The sequence below is a fragment of the Dermacentor albipictus genome, chromosome 9, assembly GCF_038994185.2.
Source record: "Dermacentor albipictus isolate Rhodes 1998 colony chromosome 9, USDA_Dalb.pri_finalv2, whole genome shotgun sequence".
Lineage (NCBI taxonomy): Eukaryota > Metazoa > Arthropoda > Arachnida > Ixodida > Ixodidae > Dermacentor > Dermacentor albipictus.
Window position 1 is genome coordinate 94,654,189 of NC_091829.1, and position 15,444 is coordinate 94,669,632.

A 15,444-nucleotide genomic window follows, 5' to 3' on the forward strand; every position below is an offset into this window, starting at 1 on the left:
TTCACCGACGATTACGATACCCCCTAATGCGCGTTTTGAGCGCAGCTCTATACATGTTTTCATTTCGGGATATATTGAGGCATCGCACCGATCGCCGCAGTGACTGGCAGAGCCGCGACGCGCGGTGCTATATATAGACCGGCCACGCGCAGTTGCCGCTTTCCGGAAACTACAGCTTATGCAACCGTAATCGTCACTGGCAAATGCTTGCAGCGAACGCTATGCGCGAAGGCGAGCTTTCTGGTTCTCTTTCTCTTTACAGCGAAGCCGTATATGACTAGAATCCCGGGATTCTATCGCCTTCGTCGACAGAAAGCTATCATCATCAACGCCGCATGCCCCCGTAAACACTCGTATCCTCGTAAGCGAGCATAAAAATGCAACGGCTTATAGCCCCGTAAGACAGAGAGGCTACAAGCACTCGGCAAAGTGCAGCGAACATTGCGTAAATTCTTTGGAGTCACACGTACAACATACAGAACAGCATGCGGTTTCAATAAAGAACAAGCTCAAACAGAGCATGCAAACCACTTAATTGATTATAACGCGCTCGTGCCAGCAATGCGAAGCACGTAGCACCGCCGCATATGTTTCGCAGTAACGATTACTGTTGCGCAGGATGCCGCGTTGACGCCAGGTAGCAACGTGGGCTGCGACATCCCTAGCCGTTCGTATGTAAAATAAGCAGCCTAGCAATATGATTTCAATGTTGTAGCACCACATTCCTACCATGACTATAATATAGCACTGCTATCATTATTCGAAAGCCATATAGCATTGCATACCACCCTCAGCTGTTGCAGTTGTGGTTTTCAACAGCTTCGCTGGAAGTCCACTATTGCAGAGCAGTGACGGCGAGATTTTTTTTCTTTCCCTCGGACGGCCGGCGCCGCCGCTGCCGCGCATGCGCAGATGCGAGCGCCATCTGGTGGTGCTTCGAGGTGGCTTCCTCCGCTTTCCTTCTCGCGCCCTCTTCGCTATCGCCGTCTCTCATCTGCCCCTGCGCTCCGCGTTCGCTTTTTCATCCTTCGCTGTGCTCGTTCGCTCGGTTACGCTGTGGCACGCCGACGCACAATGCAGGACCGGGCGCCTAAGAGCTGCTCTCTAAAAGTTATTTGTTCGTAGCTTAGGCGTACATTCGAAACTTGATGAATAACCGCTCTGTTCGCATGCTTTAGCTTGGACTATAGTAGTCAACTTCAGGCTTTCTATGTCTCGATTGCAAAGATTTGTTGAAGCGCAGCTTCTAGGCCCCCGTTCCTGCGTTGAGCGTCGGCGTAACCGAGCGAACGAGCACAGCGAAGGATGAAAGAGCGAACGCGAAGCTCAGCGGGGGATGAAGGACGGCGAAAGCGGAGAGAGTGCGAGGAGGAAAGTGGAGGAGGAGGGTGCAGCGGTAGCATGATTAGGAGAGTATAGCGAAAGGGTGAGGAGGAAAGCGGAGTGCCGAACGAGACGTTCTCCACGGCGGCGACCAGGTATTCAGTGAGCGCAACGATGGTGAGCGCGTCCACAAAGCGCTGTCGTGGGCTTCGGACCCACTGCGCATGCGCTACTTGGCCTGTGCCGCCACCGCCAGAGAACACGTTCCGCGCGAGCCAAGCGTTCCCGTATTCGCGCTTTCTTTGTGAACAATGAGCGATGCAACCAGTGGAAATGCTACGTCTGCCGCTGCTGCTAAACGAGCTGCTCGAGCAGAGGCTCAGCGCTGCCGCCGAGAGGATCCTGTCGTTCAGAAAGAGAACGGCAGATTGGGCGAGTTAGTGGTTTTCCATAATGTCTAAAAACAGCGCTAAACACGTACACCGGACCACAGAAAGGAGGATAGGGCACGCACATCGCCGTGTGCGTGCCATCCTCCTTTCTGCTGTCCGGTGTACGTTTTTAGCGCTGTTTTTAAACATTAAGCTCAGAATCAAATTTTTTGCCACAATATATCGCGAATTCAGAACACCTAAACGACTGCGGTGAAAATTCGCATTAGGCAGTATCGTAATCGTCGGTGGATTATTTTTCTTTACGCCAGAGAACACGTATTCTGTATGCTTTTGCTGCAGAGTGTGCATCCAGAATTCCCATCGGCACGTTCTTCACTCACTTAGGTCTCTTCAAGCTCGTGCTCCTCTGCTTGTAGGAGTAATGTTGTTGCTGATGGTGGTAGTGATTGCACTGGTGGACACCCAGCTGATGGGAATATGCCAAGGATTGAACGGCGCTGGCAAAATGCGATAATTGAGTCAACTTTCAAGGTTGAACGAATGCAAACAAAGAAGAAAAGCAAGAGTGTTCTTGAGACCTCAGACGGAGAATAAATGCTTGTGCGCTTAAAGTGGATCACGCCCTGTAGTGGAGGGCTCGGCATTTAATTTTGACGACCTGAGATTCTCCGAAAGCGAGATACGTGAGCGGTCTTTTTTCTTCTTCTTTTATTATTATTATTATTATTATTATTATTATTATTATTATTATTATTATTATTATTATTATTTTGCATTTCGCTCCCATTCAAGTGCGGCAGCCACGGCCGGGAATTGAAATCACAACCTTGTGCTAAACAGCACACTGCCATAGCCACTAAGCCACCGGGGTGGATTAGGATGAGAACACTCATTTCGTGATGTAATTTTGGTAAAGCGGAGGGGGGAAAATTAAAGAAAAGTAAATGCAGGAGATCCTACGAGTTGGAATCTACAGAGAGCGAAGCTTTGTGTGAGTAATCGAAACACGAGTACACGCGTGCGTGCACACACACACACACACACACACACACACACACTGCGCATGCGCAGTGACAGAGGCAGCATGCATGCGCATACCTACGTAGCGCCATTCGAGTCCATTCTATCCACAAGGAACGTCTGCTTCCTCATTACCGTGCAGCCGCGGATGAGCGATGCGGATGCGGGCAGCCCCAGCCGGCGCCGCCGCTGTTCCGGATGCGCAGTGGTGATGCGCGGAACCCAGCGGCGGTGACGTACGCGCGGCTCCTCCGCTGCGATTGGTTGGCGTATCCGGTGACAGCTAGAACGGCCACGCGGCTCCCACGGTCACGAAAACGCGGCGACATGAATTCGCAAAGAAAAGCTTCACTTTTGAAACTTTGCCGAGTGCGCCCCGTGCCTGCTGTCATTCAACGTAATCGCGAGGACGCCGCGGTAAACCAGACCGGGCACAGCGCATTCTGCAGCTAAAAGCAAGCTTCGTTTTATGCGAAGCATACTAGCCGCACAACCACGGTCTTCCTTGCTGCGCCGCGCGCGGCCGCGTAGATACCATATGACGTCACAACAGCTGCAAAAGCGGAGGCTCAACTCGTGCGCTCGCTTGCGGCCGCGTAGCTACATAGCCGAGTCTGAGCTCGTGCGCTCGCCTGCATGAGTTGTTTCTTCGTCTAGCCGAACCAAATATAGCCAAGCAACAGCAGTTCACCAGGCTAAACAGTGGTTCAACAACTAAAATAAAGGCTAGTATGCTTCGCATCCTGGGCTTAACCTTAGCTAAGCCACAGCCATTTTTTATTTTTGTTAACGCGGTAGCATAAATGGCCCCGTGTCGCAGTAAATGTGGCGTCGGCGCCAGCGTCGGCGAAGATTACCGTGTATATATATATATATATATATATATATATATATATATATATATATATATATATATATATATATATATATATATATATATATATATATATATATATATATATATATATGTGTGTGTGTGTGTGTGTGTATGTATGTATGTATGTATGTATATATGCCATGCCTTGCTATATGACAAGCGGTATACATGCTTATATTGCCACACTATTCTATCACTAATGTTGCTCATACCTTGTCTTACACTCTTCACAGTTATTTTTTCGGAACTTTGAGAATGACAGCCCACAAACAAATGTCATGAAATAAGACGCCGACAGCGCATGCGTTTTATGCTAAATCTTCTCAGTATTTAATATAACATTGCGAAACAGTTACAGAAACCTGTAAGTGATTTAATCTTTTTTTGTTTTTTTTTTGTGCGGCACTTCACTATCTCCTGGATCGGCCCACGCAAGAGGCCGCGTTTCTACCACAAACCTCGCCTTCGTGCATAGCGTTAGCCACCAGCGTTTCCCGGTAAACATTGCGGTTACATAAACTGCAGTTGCCAGGAAGCGTGAGAGGTAGTCAAGCATCTTTGAATGCCATCGTGTTGCACTCCTAAAGGCGAAGCTGAAGTGGCCTCCAAGTTTTTAAATAAATTGCTACCACTATGTTCTACGGCATAAACTAAATAAAAATATATAGGTCTGTCTCCTGGATGAAGTCCAGGAGCGGCCGGTGCGGGCGACCATGCGTCGGAAACTTTAGGCCAGGTGGTCGACCTGGGTGGTAGTCCAGGCCGCGAATAAGGCGGGTGCGGACCTCGAGAAAGCCCAGACAGGTTCCCAGGAGGTGATGCTTAATTCGTTGCCTCTGTGTCTGGGCCGGTGCAGAAGGGACAGGCTGGTGGAGGAGACGTGAACGTGTTTGAAAACACGTTCTCAACGCCCTATGCTTTCTAATCTTATCGCGTTCGCTTTGAGTAGCTTCGTACACACCTTTCGCGACAATGCAGTTTATCTGCGCCATTTTTCCTGCTTTTCTCTCAGGGCGCGTCGAAAGAGAAACTCGTGTATACAGTCTCGCTTTGAAGTCCTAGATTAGGTGGGCGGCCTGCCCTTCACTTATCAGTGTGCTCCGTTCCCCGCCTCCACCTCCTTGTTTCTCTTTCTGGTTTTTTTTTTCTGTTTCAGCGTCATTTCCTTGTTCAAAACCTGTACCAACTCGCCCGACAATTCGGCGTATACCCTCATGCGCTGGTATAATTGTGTGGAATGTGCTGACTTTTAACAATTACGGTATGATAACCAGCGGTTGCATTTTCTCCGGGCCACTGCTAAACCGCTTAAGGAAGAAACATTAAAAATACTTGAGGGAATAAGTGTTGATTTTTCCTCTAACTTTGCAAGTGTGGCCCTAAGTAAGGATATTGTTACAGGGCGGAAACAGCGAAGTGATTACGTAATCAAGAAAAAAAAAGCTGTATTTACAGGTTATTTACGATCTGCTGCAATGGCGCATAGACAAGATGGCTAGCCGAACCGATCGCAATTTCTTCCGCCTAGTCATCTTTGACGATAGTGAGCTAGTCTTCAGCGTCACGCCCCATTGCTCCATAACATCCTATAGTCCATAACATAACCACCCTAGTCCATAACATTATTTGACAAAAAGGAAAAGAAATACTTCGCGTAATCATTTTCAGCTTCGCTTCGTTAACCATGAGCAAGCAACATGCAGTTTAACTGAAAACGAGCTCCACCGCAAGCCACCTGTGACCTCATGTGCAACTTCCACAGGTAACCCTTGTCGAATGCAAAATAGAGCTGTACATCCCATTTGCTCTACATTAACTGCGTGATATCACGGCAGCCGGGAATTTGGCATCTCATCTGGCCGCGCTTTCGAAAGAAAGCGAGTTATTTGTAAAGAAGTTAGCGGTTTCAAAAGAAGACTGTTAGCAACCACGGTACGTGGTAGCGCTATTCCCGAAACGTTCCGCTCTCTCGTTCTGTTAAAGCAGACGCGTTGCGGGTCTAGGCCTTTAACGACAAATCATGCTGTTTAACTAAATGGCCGCAAGCCGTCCTCTTAAATAAACGCGCTCTGCTCTATTGTTCGCTGTCACTATGCCACGCTGCTTTCCTCATCCCCTGACGATGGTGTCTCTTTCCTCGTGGTGCAGGGTGTCCGAGTACCTGATGGGAGACCTGGACACGGGCTCCACGAGTGCCATCGGCAAGGCGCGGGTAAGACCTCACCCCACTCTCGGGGTTCGTCCCCCCCCCCCCCCCCCCGCAGTAACGTTACCGCGCGCGTACATAATTTCCAGAAGTTAGGTTCTCTCGCGGCTCGTCTGTAAGAACCGCGTCTGCTTAGAGAGGGACGCTAAAGATAAAAATTATTTATTTTGTGTCAGTAAAATTACTCTTCCGCAATGGAAAAAACACCGCTCTTACAGCGAGCAAATTCACTCGGTAAGCCAGAAAAAAGAATGGCGAGAAGCACAAAAGATTGGTGGCGACGCTGCTCCAGCTTGCTGTGACGTTATGGATTATAACAATGTCTTCTTGGGCGTAGGAAATTCCTTAGCGGCGAGAATATTGACTGCATTGTATTCTAGAGGAGCCAAAGGCTGAATGCGGCAAGTTGCTCGAACTTTTGCTCTGCCAACGCGACCCAAATGCGAAAAAGAAAAAGATACTTTGAAATCCGTGACGTCGGACTGATTCCGGAGTTAGGGTTTCGGCGCGAAAGTAAAAAAAAAGGGGGGGGGGACTTGTAGTAATAATAATAATAATAATAATCGACCTATTATCGTGTAATTAACGGCAACAGAGTTTTCGAAGAGTACTTTATCAGTCTAAATTAATTTGTTGGTTTGCTTTAGTTACGTAACTTTAATATAAATGTAAATAGTAGCGTGGAACAGCTCGTTACAGTGCGGTCCACTGTTACATGGAGCGTGCGGCTCACGCGTTGAGAGTGCTCAAAGTGCGCGGACCGGTGGAGGCAGTGCGAATGAATTGCTCACTGCGCATGCGCGTAGGGAGGAAACGGCTTTCACCTACAGCGTGAGTCGTCTACTGCAGAACCGGGCTCTCCCAAGCTTTCCAAGTGTGCTCCCTTTAATAGAGTACCGCAATGTACTTAAAAGAAAAGAAAGGCAGTAAAAAAAAAGCGATGAGCTCCTAAGGGTGTCAGTTTAACCCTTAACTAGCACCCTCACCTTTAAAGAGTTAGATCGAACCGTTGATGGGGACAAATGGAGTTTTGCGTTTGCGAGTCTTTTGGATGCGTAAGCGTCGTGGTATACCTGAGGCAGAGACAGTGCACTGAAACTGCAAGTTCCAGCAGCCGTAGCCCAGTGGCTGCGGCACAGCGGTGGTGAGCACGTCGGCTCATTCCGAGGGAGGCGGTTTGCAAAAAGCGCTCTTGCATTTTTATTTCGTTTCTGTTGAGAAATACCTCGCAGCCCTCCAGGGAGGCATTGAGTGAGTGGAGCACGTAGTACCGTTCAATTACACTTGAAGACAATTCAGATACAAAACACTGGCAAGAAAACAAACAATGACTCAATCTAGAAAGAAAGAAAAATGACATGTCGTGCATTGGATACACGTTATTGAACCCCAGACGGTCGAAATTAATGCGGAGACTCCTAATACGCCGTGCCTCGTAATAAGATTTTGACTGTGACTTTAATACACCGCTGTCTAACTCTCCTCTCATTTATTTCGCTGCACACCAGGTGGTCCGAATTAATATAGAAAATTCAACCACAGCCTCTCTCATGGCAGGCGTAATTAGAACTCACTGTCGCTTATAACAAAAGAATTACAGCCGTGGGACAAAGAAGCACCCTTAAGGCTGTAAAACTTTCTGCTGTACAGTACCTATCTACTACTCTTGTATAGCACCTATCCTGTTCGTTTCCTCTTAAGTTATGCTACGAACCAAGTAGTCCAGCGGTTCATTTCTCGCGTAATCTATCTTTTTGTCTCTTGTCTATATCTTGTCTGTCTCTTTTGTCTCCTGGCGTAATCTATCTTTTTGTCTTTTTGTATCTATGTACTATGCCTGGTTTCATGGACATCGAAAGGGGTATTAAAGAGGAATCTCAAATTACGACGGTTTGATAAATTGCTCTTCTGGAATCTCGGATGGCGGAAACGACCGTCTTACTGCGAGCTCCTTCCCCGTAATCGCACAATTAAAAAATGCAAATTGAAAGTCGGGTTTCAGGTTCCAGCACAAGTTCCTCGCGACGTCAAGAGTTTTAGACAACATACGCTTTGCACCAGCTAATAGCGCATCGATAAACAACAGCATTGCGTTCTAGTGAAATCCAAGACACATGTCTCGAAAACTTTTCTGTAAAAAAGTGTCATACATGTGAAGATTCTTTAACATCCGTGACGTCATGATATACTGATATACCGTTCTTTCATTTTTACAAATTTTTCTTGCTCTCATCTACTTTACCCCCCCCCCCCCAATTTGGCGCCAAATGTGAGTGTAATTGTAGTGTTCAAGAAATCATTCACCACAGTAAGCTGATCTTAGCGATTCTTCTTAGTATTGCTATAACCAGCTTCGTGAAGGGGTCATCACACTGCCACATTTAAAGATTTCGAGGGGCAAAGTAGCCACGCTTGCACGGAAATTTTTTTCCTCTGTCACTCGATAACTTACACCACGACCACTTACAGTCGCGCTCATCACGCTTTCAAAAAAGACCGTCGGCAAGCATACAGAGCGTTAAAATTCTCGACATGCAAATGACCCTTGGTTGTCCGGGACCTGGCATGGCGTCACCAACTCCCTAAGCGCGATGCAAATAGCTTAACTTGCGCCGTGCAACCCCTGTGGACGCAACGCGGCGTCCTTCACTGGATGACTAGATGGCATGCCACGGGATGCGCGACACAAAAAATAGGCTTTTGCTGCGTAAGCACTGGACGCTTGCGTGAAAAAGAAACCCGAAAAAAAGCTTGCGCGCCTTGGCAGAAGTGCGCAACGCAGGCTAAGGCACGCAAAGACCGTAGGGGTGGCTCGCAACGGCCCCGACGGCCACCAGCGTCGGTTTTGCTCCGCGTACGAGTCGAGATCCTTCAAGAGGGGGAGAAGGAAGCGGTCGCTAAGGCTGAGAAGCGAATTCTCTTCTTCCTACGCACCCACGACGACTCCGAAAGGATAAACGCGTGGAAGGCGAAGCAATCACGCTGTCTTTATTGCTAACCGGAGTTCTTCAACACGAGTTGTGAAACCCTTTCTCGGAGTCCGGTCATTCCCGAGGCCCTTTCTTTTTAAAGCGAATGCTTTACTGGCCGAGAACTTGCGTTTTCACCGTGGCGGTGCTCCGAGGAGGCACATGACGTCACAACGCGCGCCTCGCCGCGCATATTTCTCTTTCTTTCTCTCTATCTCCCTCTCTCTCTCGCTCCCTAGTCACTACTGCGCATGCGCCACTAGTAGCACCGAGCCACAGGTGTTCCGCCACTGTGCAGCGCCGCGCCTCTCTGCCGCCGCCGTTTGGTACGACGTCACATCGCGTTCCTCGTCGTTGCGCTCGCCTCCGCTCGCTTCGCCAGCTGCGTCGCATGCCTGATAACATGTCGGAGGATTGAAAAGGAGAGCTAGCGTGCGCCGCAGCCATAGTTGAGGCGCCAGTATGGACGGCGACAATTCTGATGAGCAGGAGGAGGCCTGGAATCGACATCGGAACGAGCTGAAGAGGAATCGCGCAGGAAACAGACGAACAGCGCGCCGAACGACTGGCTAAACGCCGCAACATAGCTAGACAACCAGACTAACCTGGACTTGCAATCAAGATTAACCAAGGCTAACCATGCTATGCCTTATCTTTCGCTACGTATATCATGGCATAACCGAGCTAAGCCACCTCCATTTTTTTTTGTTTTTTAGAGTTCGCTGGCTGGCACACCACCAGTGCAGGACAAACGTGATTCTGCTTTTGTGAGTCTGCGCCGTTCGTCTGCGAAAACTTGCTCGAAACGAGAAAATCACTTTAATAATTGGCAATGATCGGCAGTAGCCTTACAGTGTCTTGGCGTGCCATGCTTCTCTGTGTGACGCCTATGCTTTTTTTTAGATCTTACGGCATTCGCTTTAGAAGCTCAAGCAAAAGCATAACGGTTGTGGGCTCACAGTATGTCTCCGCGCACGGCGTCGCCAAGTGGCCCCCGAGAAGTGGAGCCTCACGACGCGGCACGACGGCGCACGGCGATAGACCCACCGCAGGTTCGAGCACCGAGCCGAAAGAACTGGCCGGCTCTGGCCGTACGCATGGGCGCTCTCCCAGGAACACACGGCGTCCAGGACAGTTAGGGCACATTCACACCGGCGACTTGAGGAGGTCGCGCGACCGTTTGCGACTCGCAATCAAAAAGCGACCGAAGGTGACTGATGTTCACACCGGCAAGCCCGGCTGAGCGCGACCCGCAGTCGCAATCTCGGAGATTATCGTTCTCAGCGAGAACTCTCGGAATCTACGCGGAATTTGAATGCGACGCCAGAGGAGGCCGGATGTAGACACACGAAAGATCACTTCCAGTGCGCCGCTGATTGGTTTATCAGTTTTGCGACCGCGGTCGCGCGACTGAAAAATCGCGCAGAGAGCGACTCGCCCAAAATGGTCGCTTTTCGAGAAAGGCGACCGTTTGCGACCATTTGCGACTGGTCGCAAAGCGACCAACTTGGTCGCGCGACCTCCTCAAGTCGCCGGTGTGAATGTGCCCTTACGGAATGATCGGGCGGGCAAAGCGGGCAGGCGGAAAGCGGAAAGCGGCGAAAACCTCCTCGCCGAGCGGGCAAAGCAGGCGGAAAACGCGGCGGGCAGCCCGATCGCTCTCGGACCGATTTTTTCCGCCCCGCCGGAGCTTCCCGCTTTCCCGCAGCCAACCAGGGCTCGAGAAGACAAGCCGACTCAAAAGGCATCCACCGAGACAGCTGGATTTTGCGCTGCACTTTTGATCGACACCATTAAATGTTGCGCGATGCTATGTGACAAGAGACACGACGTACTCAAGGACACCGAATACAAGCATCAAAGCACTGGCATGACCAATTCGCTCTCCGTTCTTGCAAGGCGGGGCGGACCCACCAGCGGTGTTGGCGGGCGGTCTTCGAGCTTTCTGCTGCTCGTCTTGAAAAGCTCCTGAAGTGGCGGCGAGTAGAATGCCAACTATTTCGTCTTCTTCGTCCGAGCTGCTTCACAAGTGGTTAGCAAGCGGGAGCGGCCGTCCAGACGACGGTGACGCGGTGACGACGCTCGCGCGCGCGCGTTGAGGACGGGCGACTGGTGCCAAGAGATGGCGACACGTGTGCCACGAAAACGCCGGATGCTCCGCCTTCGCTGCCACGCGGGCCGCCAGGCAAGCCGTCCGGTCTGAACAGGCGCGCGCTCACCGCCTCGCCGCGTTGAAAATCCGCTTGGCCGCTTAGACGCTCCGCTTTCGGTGTGAATGTGCCTTTAAGGCGTTTATTGATCACAAATGGCCAACATGTACCAGATTGCACCCAAACACACGGAGTACACTCGGCGCCCGCGGTTCCCTATGGCGAGGAAGGCGGGTTACACGCCGCGTCGATGAATGGTTCACGCGCGCGGGCCGAAATGCGTTCGCAAACGCTACCTAGCGCTTCCCGTCACCGACAATGGTCTGCGACGGTTCGGACACGCAAAATGTGATGCACTGAGCACCTGCCACTACCGCAAGGGCGGAACGCAAAGCCACTCAGCAAGTCACACTTACGCAAGCTGACAAAGCACGTGAACGTCCCCAGGCCGGGGCGTTGGGGACACAAATAGCTGGTCGCTCACGTACCTTGCAGCTTGCCTCTCGTGACCGGCGCTCGTCCGTCTCGCAGCACGACTCCCCCGCGCACGGCGATCGTCCCCAGTCGGGGCTTCTTCCCTACGTCACGCCCCGCGACCCAATCGCAGGGCCGCGTAGCATGACGTCGCGGGACGCGGCCGCGGCGCCCGGGGAAAACCAACGTTATCTAGTAGCGATGGGGAAAACGGCGCGCGGTCGAGGGGCAGGCGTTTGGGAGAGGTTTTCCTCGCAATGGCGAATAAGTCCGAAGTCTTAGGCACAGCAACGACTGCGCCCCGGTAGACCGAAGGAACTCCCACACGGTATAGCGAAAATCATATGTTCAGTGATACGCAGCTTGGGACACGACTACTTGTACCTTTTTTCTGTATGGTGTCGTGACAGTTATTCCAAACAGAAAAAAAGGCTTTATTGAAAGTTGATGGGACGGTTAGAGTTTTGATGTTGCGCCTTTAATTATAGTTCGTATGATTGGGGTCAAAAACAACTATAGAACAAAACAACGTTTTTTCCAAATAATATCGGAAGCACAGTAGGATTAAAAAAATATACCTTTGAAACGCGAACATACAGAAATGCTGTCAAAAGGAGTATTTTAGAGAGTCAGAACAGAAACATACTAGATACTTTCGCACGACCTGGCCAAGGCCTGTGTCACGCACAAGAATACAAGAATAAAGAAAGAAGATGTCAAAAGCACTTTCTTTAGCGTGCATAGATGGCGCAGTCTGCTCGGGCCCCTACCAGACCCGCAGCATGCACGCTAGAGCACCGTGGCGTATTTTGTATACCACTATACCTGTCGTGCACCTGATGTATGTCTGATTAGAGACGCGTTCGGTGCTATCAGGCTATCTTGTGAACGCTGTGCAGTTTGCGCAACCGGTGGCAAGCACGAGAAGTGCCTGATCTCCGACACGTTTCCGGCTGAAAAGCGCACGTGTTCAAAGTAGCAGCACTGGCGCCGGCTGTGACCCGCGTTCTGGCACCAACAACATCGCGCTCCGCAAAGTTATTCGTGCCCCGTCTGCGACACCGCTATCCGAAAAAAAAAAGAAAAGGAATAAAGGTCGGTGGCGCTCTCTTTCCGTGGATTTGTCCCGGACTCCATCGACCCCCTCCTCGCCACTTCCGTACGACATCATGCCTTCGCCCAGGACGCCCTCCCCACAGAAAACCCTGGATTCATGGACCGTGTACTAACGTTTCTTTTTATAATTTCTTGCACGAAACAAATCTGTTTGTATATTTGTAAACATATTTTTTTTTAATTACGTCAGAAAGGTAGAGTTGCCGAGCAAAAAGAAAATGAAAGAAAGCGCAGCGTGTGGGAAGCTCAGGGCGAAAAATATTGCGGCCACGGTCGTAGCGATAAATATCTTCTAATCTTCGAATATCTTCGAATCGGTGCGTCAGGGCGTACACACAAGAATTACTAAAGTGCCTGCTCTTTTCGTAACCTGTTCAAGCGTTTCGCACGTTCTCCGATATGTCCGCATGTTTTGCTTTTCTCTTTGTGGGAATAGCGCAGAAAAGGAGGGGATAGAGAGAGAGAGAAAAATAGAGGTCATAAGGGAAAGGCAGGAAGGTTAACCAGGCTGAGCCCGGTCGGCTACCCTGCACTGTGAAAATAAAGACGGGCAGTGAAAGATGAGAAGGAACAGAGAAGTTCACACTTCGCACTCGTACACAGGCCGCCAAGCTATCATCGGCGAGTCAATCACACGCAGTCGTAGAGGCTGGTGCATTTCAAGAATCGCAGCAGCGCTTTTGTAGCTTTCTACGTCGCAGAGGCACGTAGCCACGGTCCCAAGATCTTCTCTTCTGTGAAAGGCCTGTCATCTACCAAGTGCCCTAAACCTGTCCGGAGGGCAATCATCCCGTCTCCGTACAGGAGATAGCGGAGAGCTTTTTTTCAGTTGCAGTTTATTACGGCGATTGACATTTCCTACAGAAAAAGTAACTCTAGTAGGTCCCATAGTCAAAGACTGGGGAGGGACCATCAAGACTGGCAAGGAACCTCCAAAATGGGGAGGAACCTTAGGGATTTTCGTAAGAATAACGCGCGAAAACGTATGGAATTATTCGAAGACGTTCGAAATCGTCTCAGCAGAACACGTCCGCAAACTTGTGTCTTCGATCTTTCATATAATATAGACATGACTGCTTTTTTTGTGGGAATTGCGGTTTATTGAATGGAAGGGCTAGAACGTCGCCGTTTCACCCTGTGGTCTTGCAGGCCGCTTATACGTGGCGTCGATTGATTGACCCACGGAGCGCTGCCGTAACGAACCGTTCGATGTATTCCCGAATGCACTCGTAGAGTGCTCCTATTGGTAGCCCTGTTGTAGTGCGTCCGGTGCGGTCGTCTCGTAGCGCCTTGCTTTTCCTTCGGTTGGTCAAGCTTATCGCGCCCCACTTTCCTATGTTTTGTTTAGTTTTGTTTTTGTAGCAGGTCTTCGCGCTGCGTTGGCACAGTGAAAAGTAACAAGTTGTCGATGGGAACCTGCTTGAAGGCGATTGTGTTTAGGTTTGTTAGGCCGCTTATTTTACATTGTTGGGGCAGGTGACTGGGTAGAATGAGGGCCTGGCACACAAGGTTAGTCTGCGAGAGCGTAATCAGCTTATTTGGGAACGAGATTCGCCGACGCTATTTGTTTCGAGCTTTTTAAAATGTGCCTAGAGTTCGCAGGAAGTTTCGCAGAAAGAGAGCCGCGAAGATCCCCAACTTTCTCGTAACGAGCGCACCTATTCACTGAAAGTGAAACGAACCGAAGTGGCTTGTGTGTGAGGTGCGACTGCAGTCAAACCCGGTTATAACTTATAGGCTCACGCGCGAAACAGAGTTTGATGTATCAAGTAATTCGATGTATCCGAACTCGGCAATAACGGACATTTGTGTGCGTTTATGACGAGTTCGTTATATGCGATAGAACAAACCTGCGCGACCGTGCTTAAATACCACCATCGCGAACTGGACTCTTGGAGCAGCAGCACGTGTAAGTAACCAGACGTGTACGGTATGAATAGCACATGATTAATTACTTGTAACCAATTACATTTTTGGCAACCTTTTGTTCATTGGTTACCTTTTTACTCGGTAACGCTCGCTGTGGTTCAATTCCTTCTTTGAGTAACAAATTAGATGCATTTGGTTAATTTATTGGCGCGACAAGCTGTGCCAGGGGACGCCTTTAAGGAATTGAGTTGGCGCTAGTTGGAATTTAGGAAAAAGGTCCAGCGCTCTACCTTTTTCTGTTGTCCGTTTGCCTGTGCACGTCTTTTCAACTTCGTACGCGCTGACGATGCACTTTCGAACGCTTGAATTTCGCGGAAACTACAGAAGAACGCCCAAATATTTGTTCAGACAATATTTGTGCCCCCATTTTAACTCGATATTCGCCGACGATTTGAACTCACGGTGCCGTGACTCGATAGCGATGGCCACTTGGACGTTCGTGCCAGGAAATTACCCACGGAAGACTTCTTCTTTTTCTTTACGTTAGCCCTACCGCGAGCGCCTTCTCCGAGCCCCAGCAATCATGAAACCTTGCACTTCACAGAGGACCAAGACACGAGCGTAGCGGCATTCAGTAACCACAGTGTTGGCACGTTACAACATCGTGCTTTCGTCCCGCGCGCGCATATAGTGACTTTTCAGTGTCGTTGCTTATTCCTTAACAAAAAAAAAAAAGAAAACAAACAAACAGGCAGGATGACCGAGGAACAGTTTTATAAGTAATTGCTAGCGAAGGTAAATAACGTGTGAATGGTTGCAGACGTCATCCTGAAAAGGCCAGGACAGCAAGTTCTGTTAGCTGTACTTGTGTAATGTTATTAAAGGATTGGGAGCCAGGTAACGTAGAATTCGATTGCGTTTTGAGTTATCGCCTAATTTTGTGGGACAGGAATTGTTCACTGTATTCAATGACGTTTTTGGCTAATCGCTTAGCTTTTTCTGTAACGTGGCAGTCTGTCAGTAACACAGGAACCCGGGACGATCT

General features: G+C 49.7%; 1 protein-coding gene across 1 annotated transcript in view; it reads left to right on the plus strand.

Annotated features, from left to right (window-relative positions):
• The window catches only part of LOC139049510 (rho GTPase-activating protein 45-like), a 138,325-nt gene that overhangs the window by 67,223 nt on the left and 55,658 nt on the right, over nt 1–15,444 (plus strand). Inside the window, exon 5 of the mRNA XM_070525043.1 lies at nt 5,764–5,827. Coding sequence (XP_070381144.1) covers nt 5,764–5,827 — 64 coding nt within the window. The remainder of the gene's footprint in view (nt 1–5,763; nt 5,828–15,444) is intronic.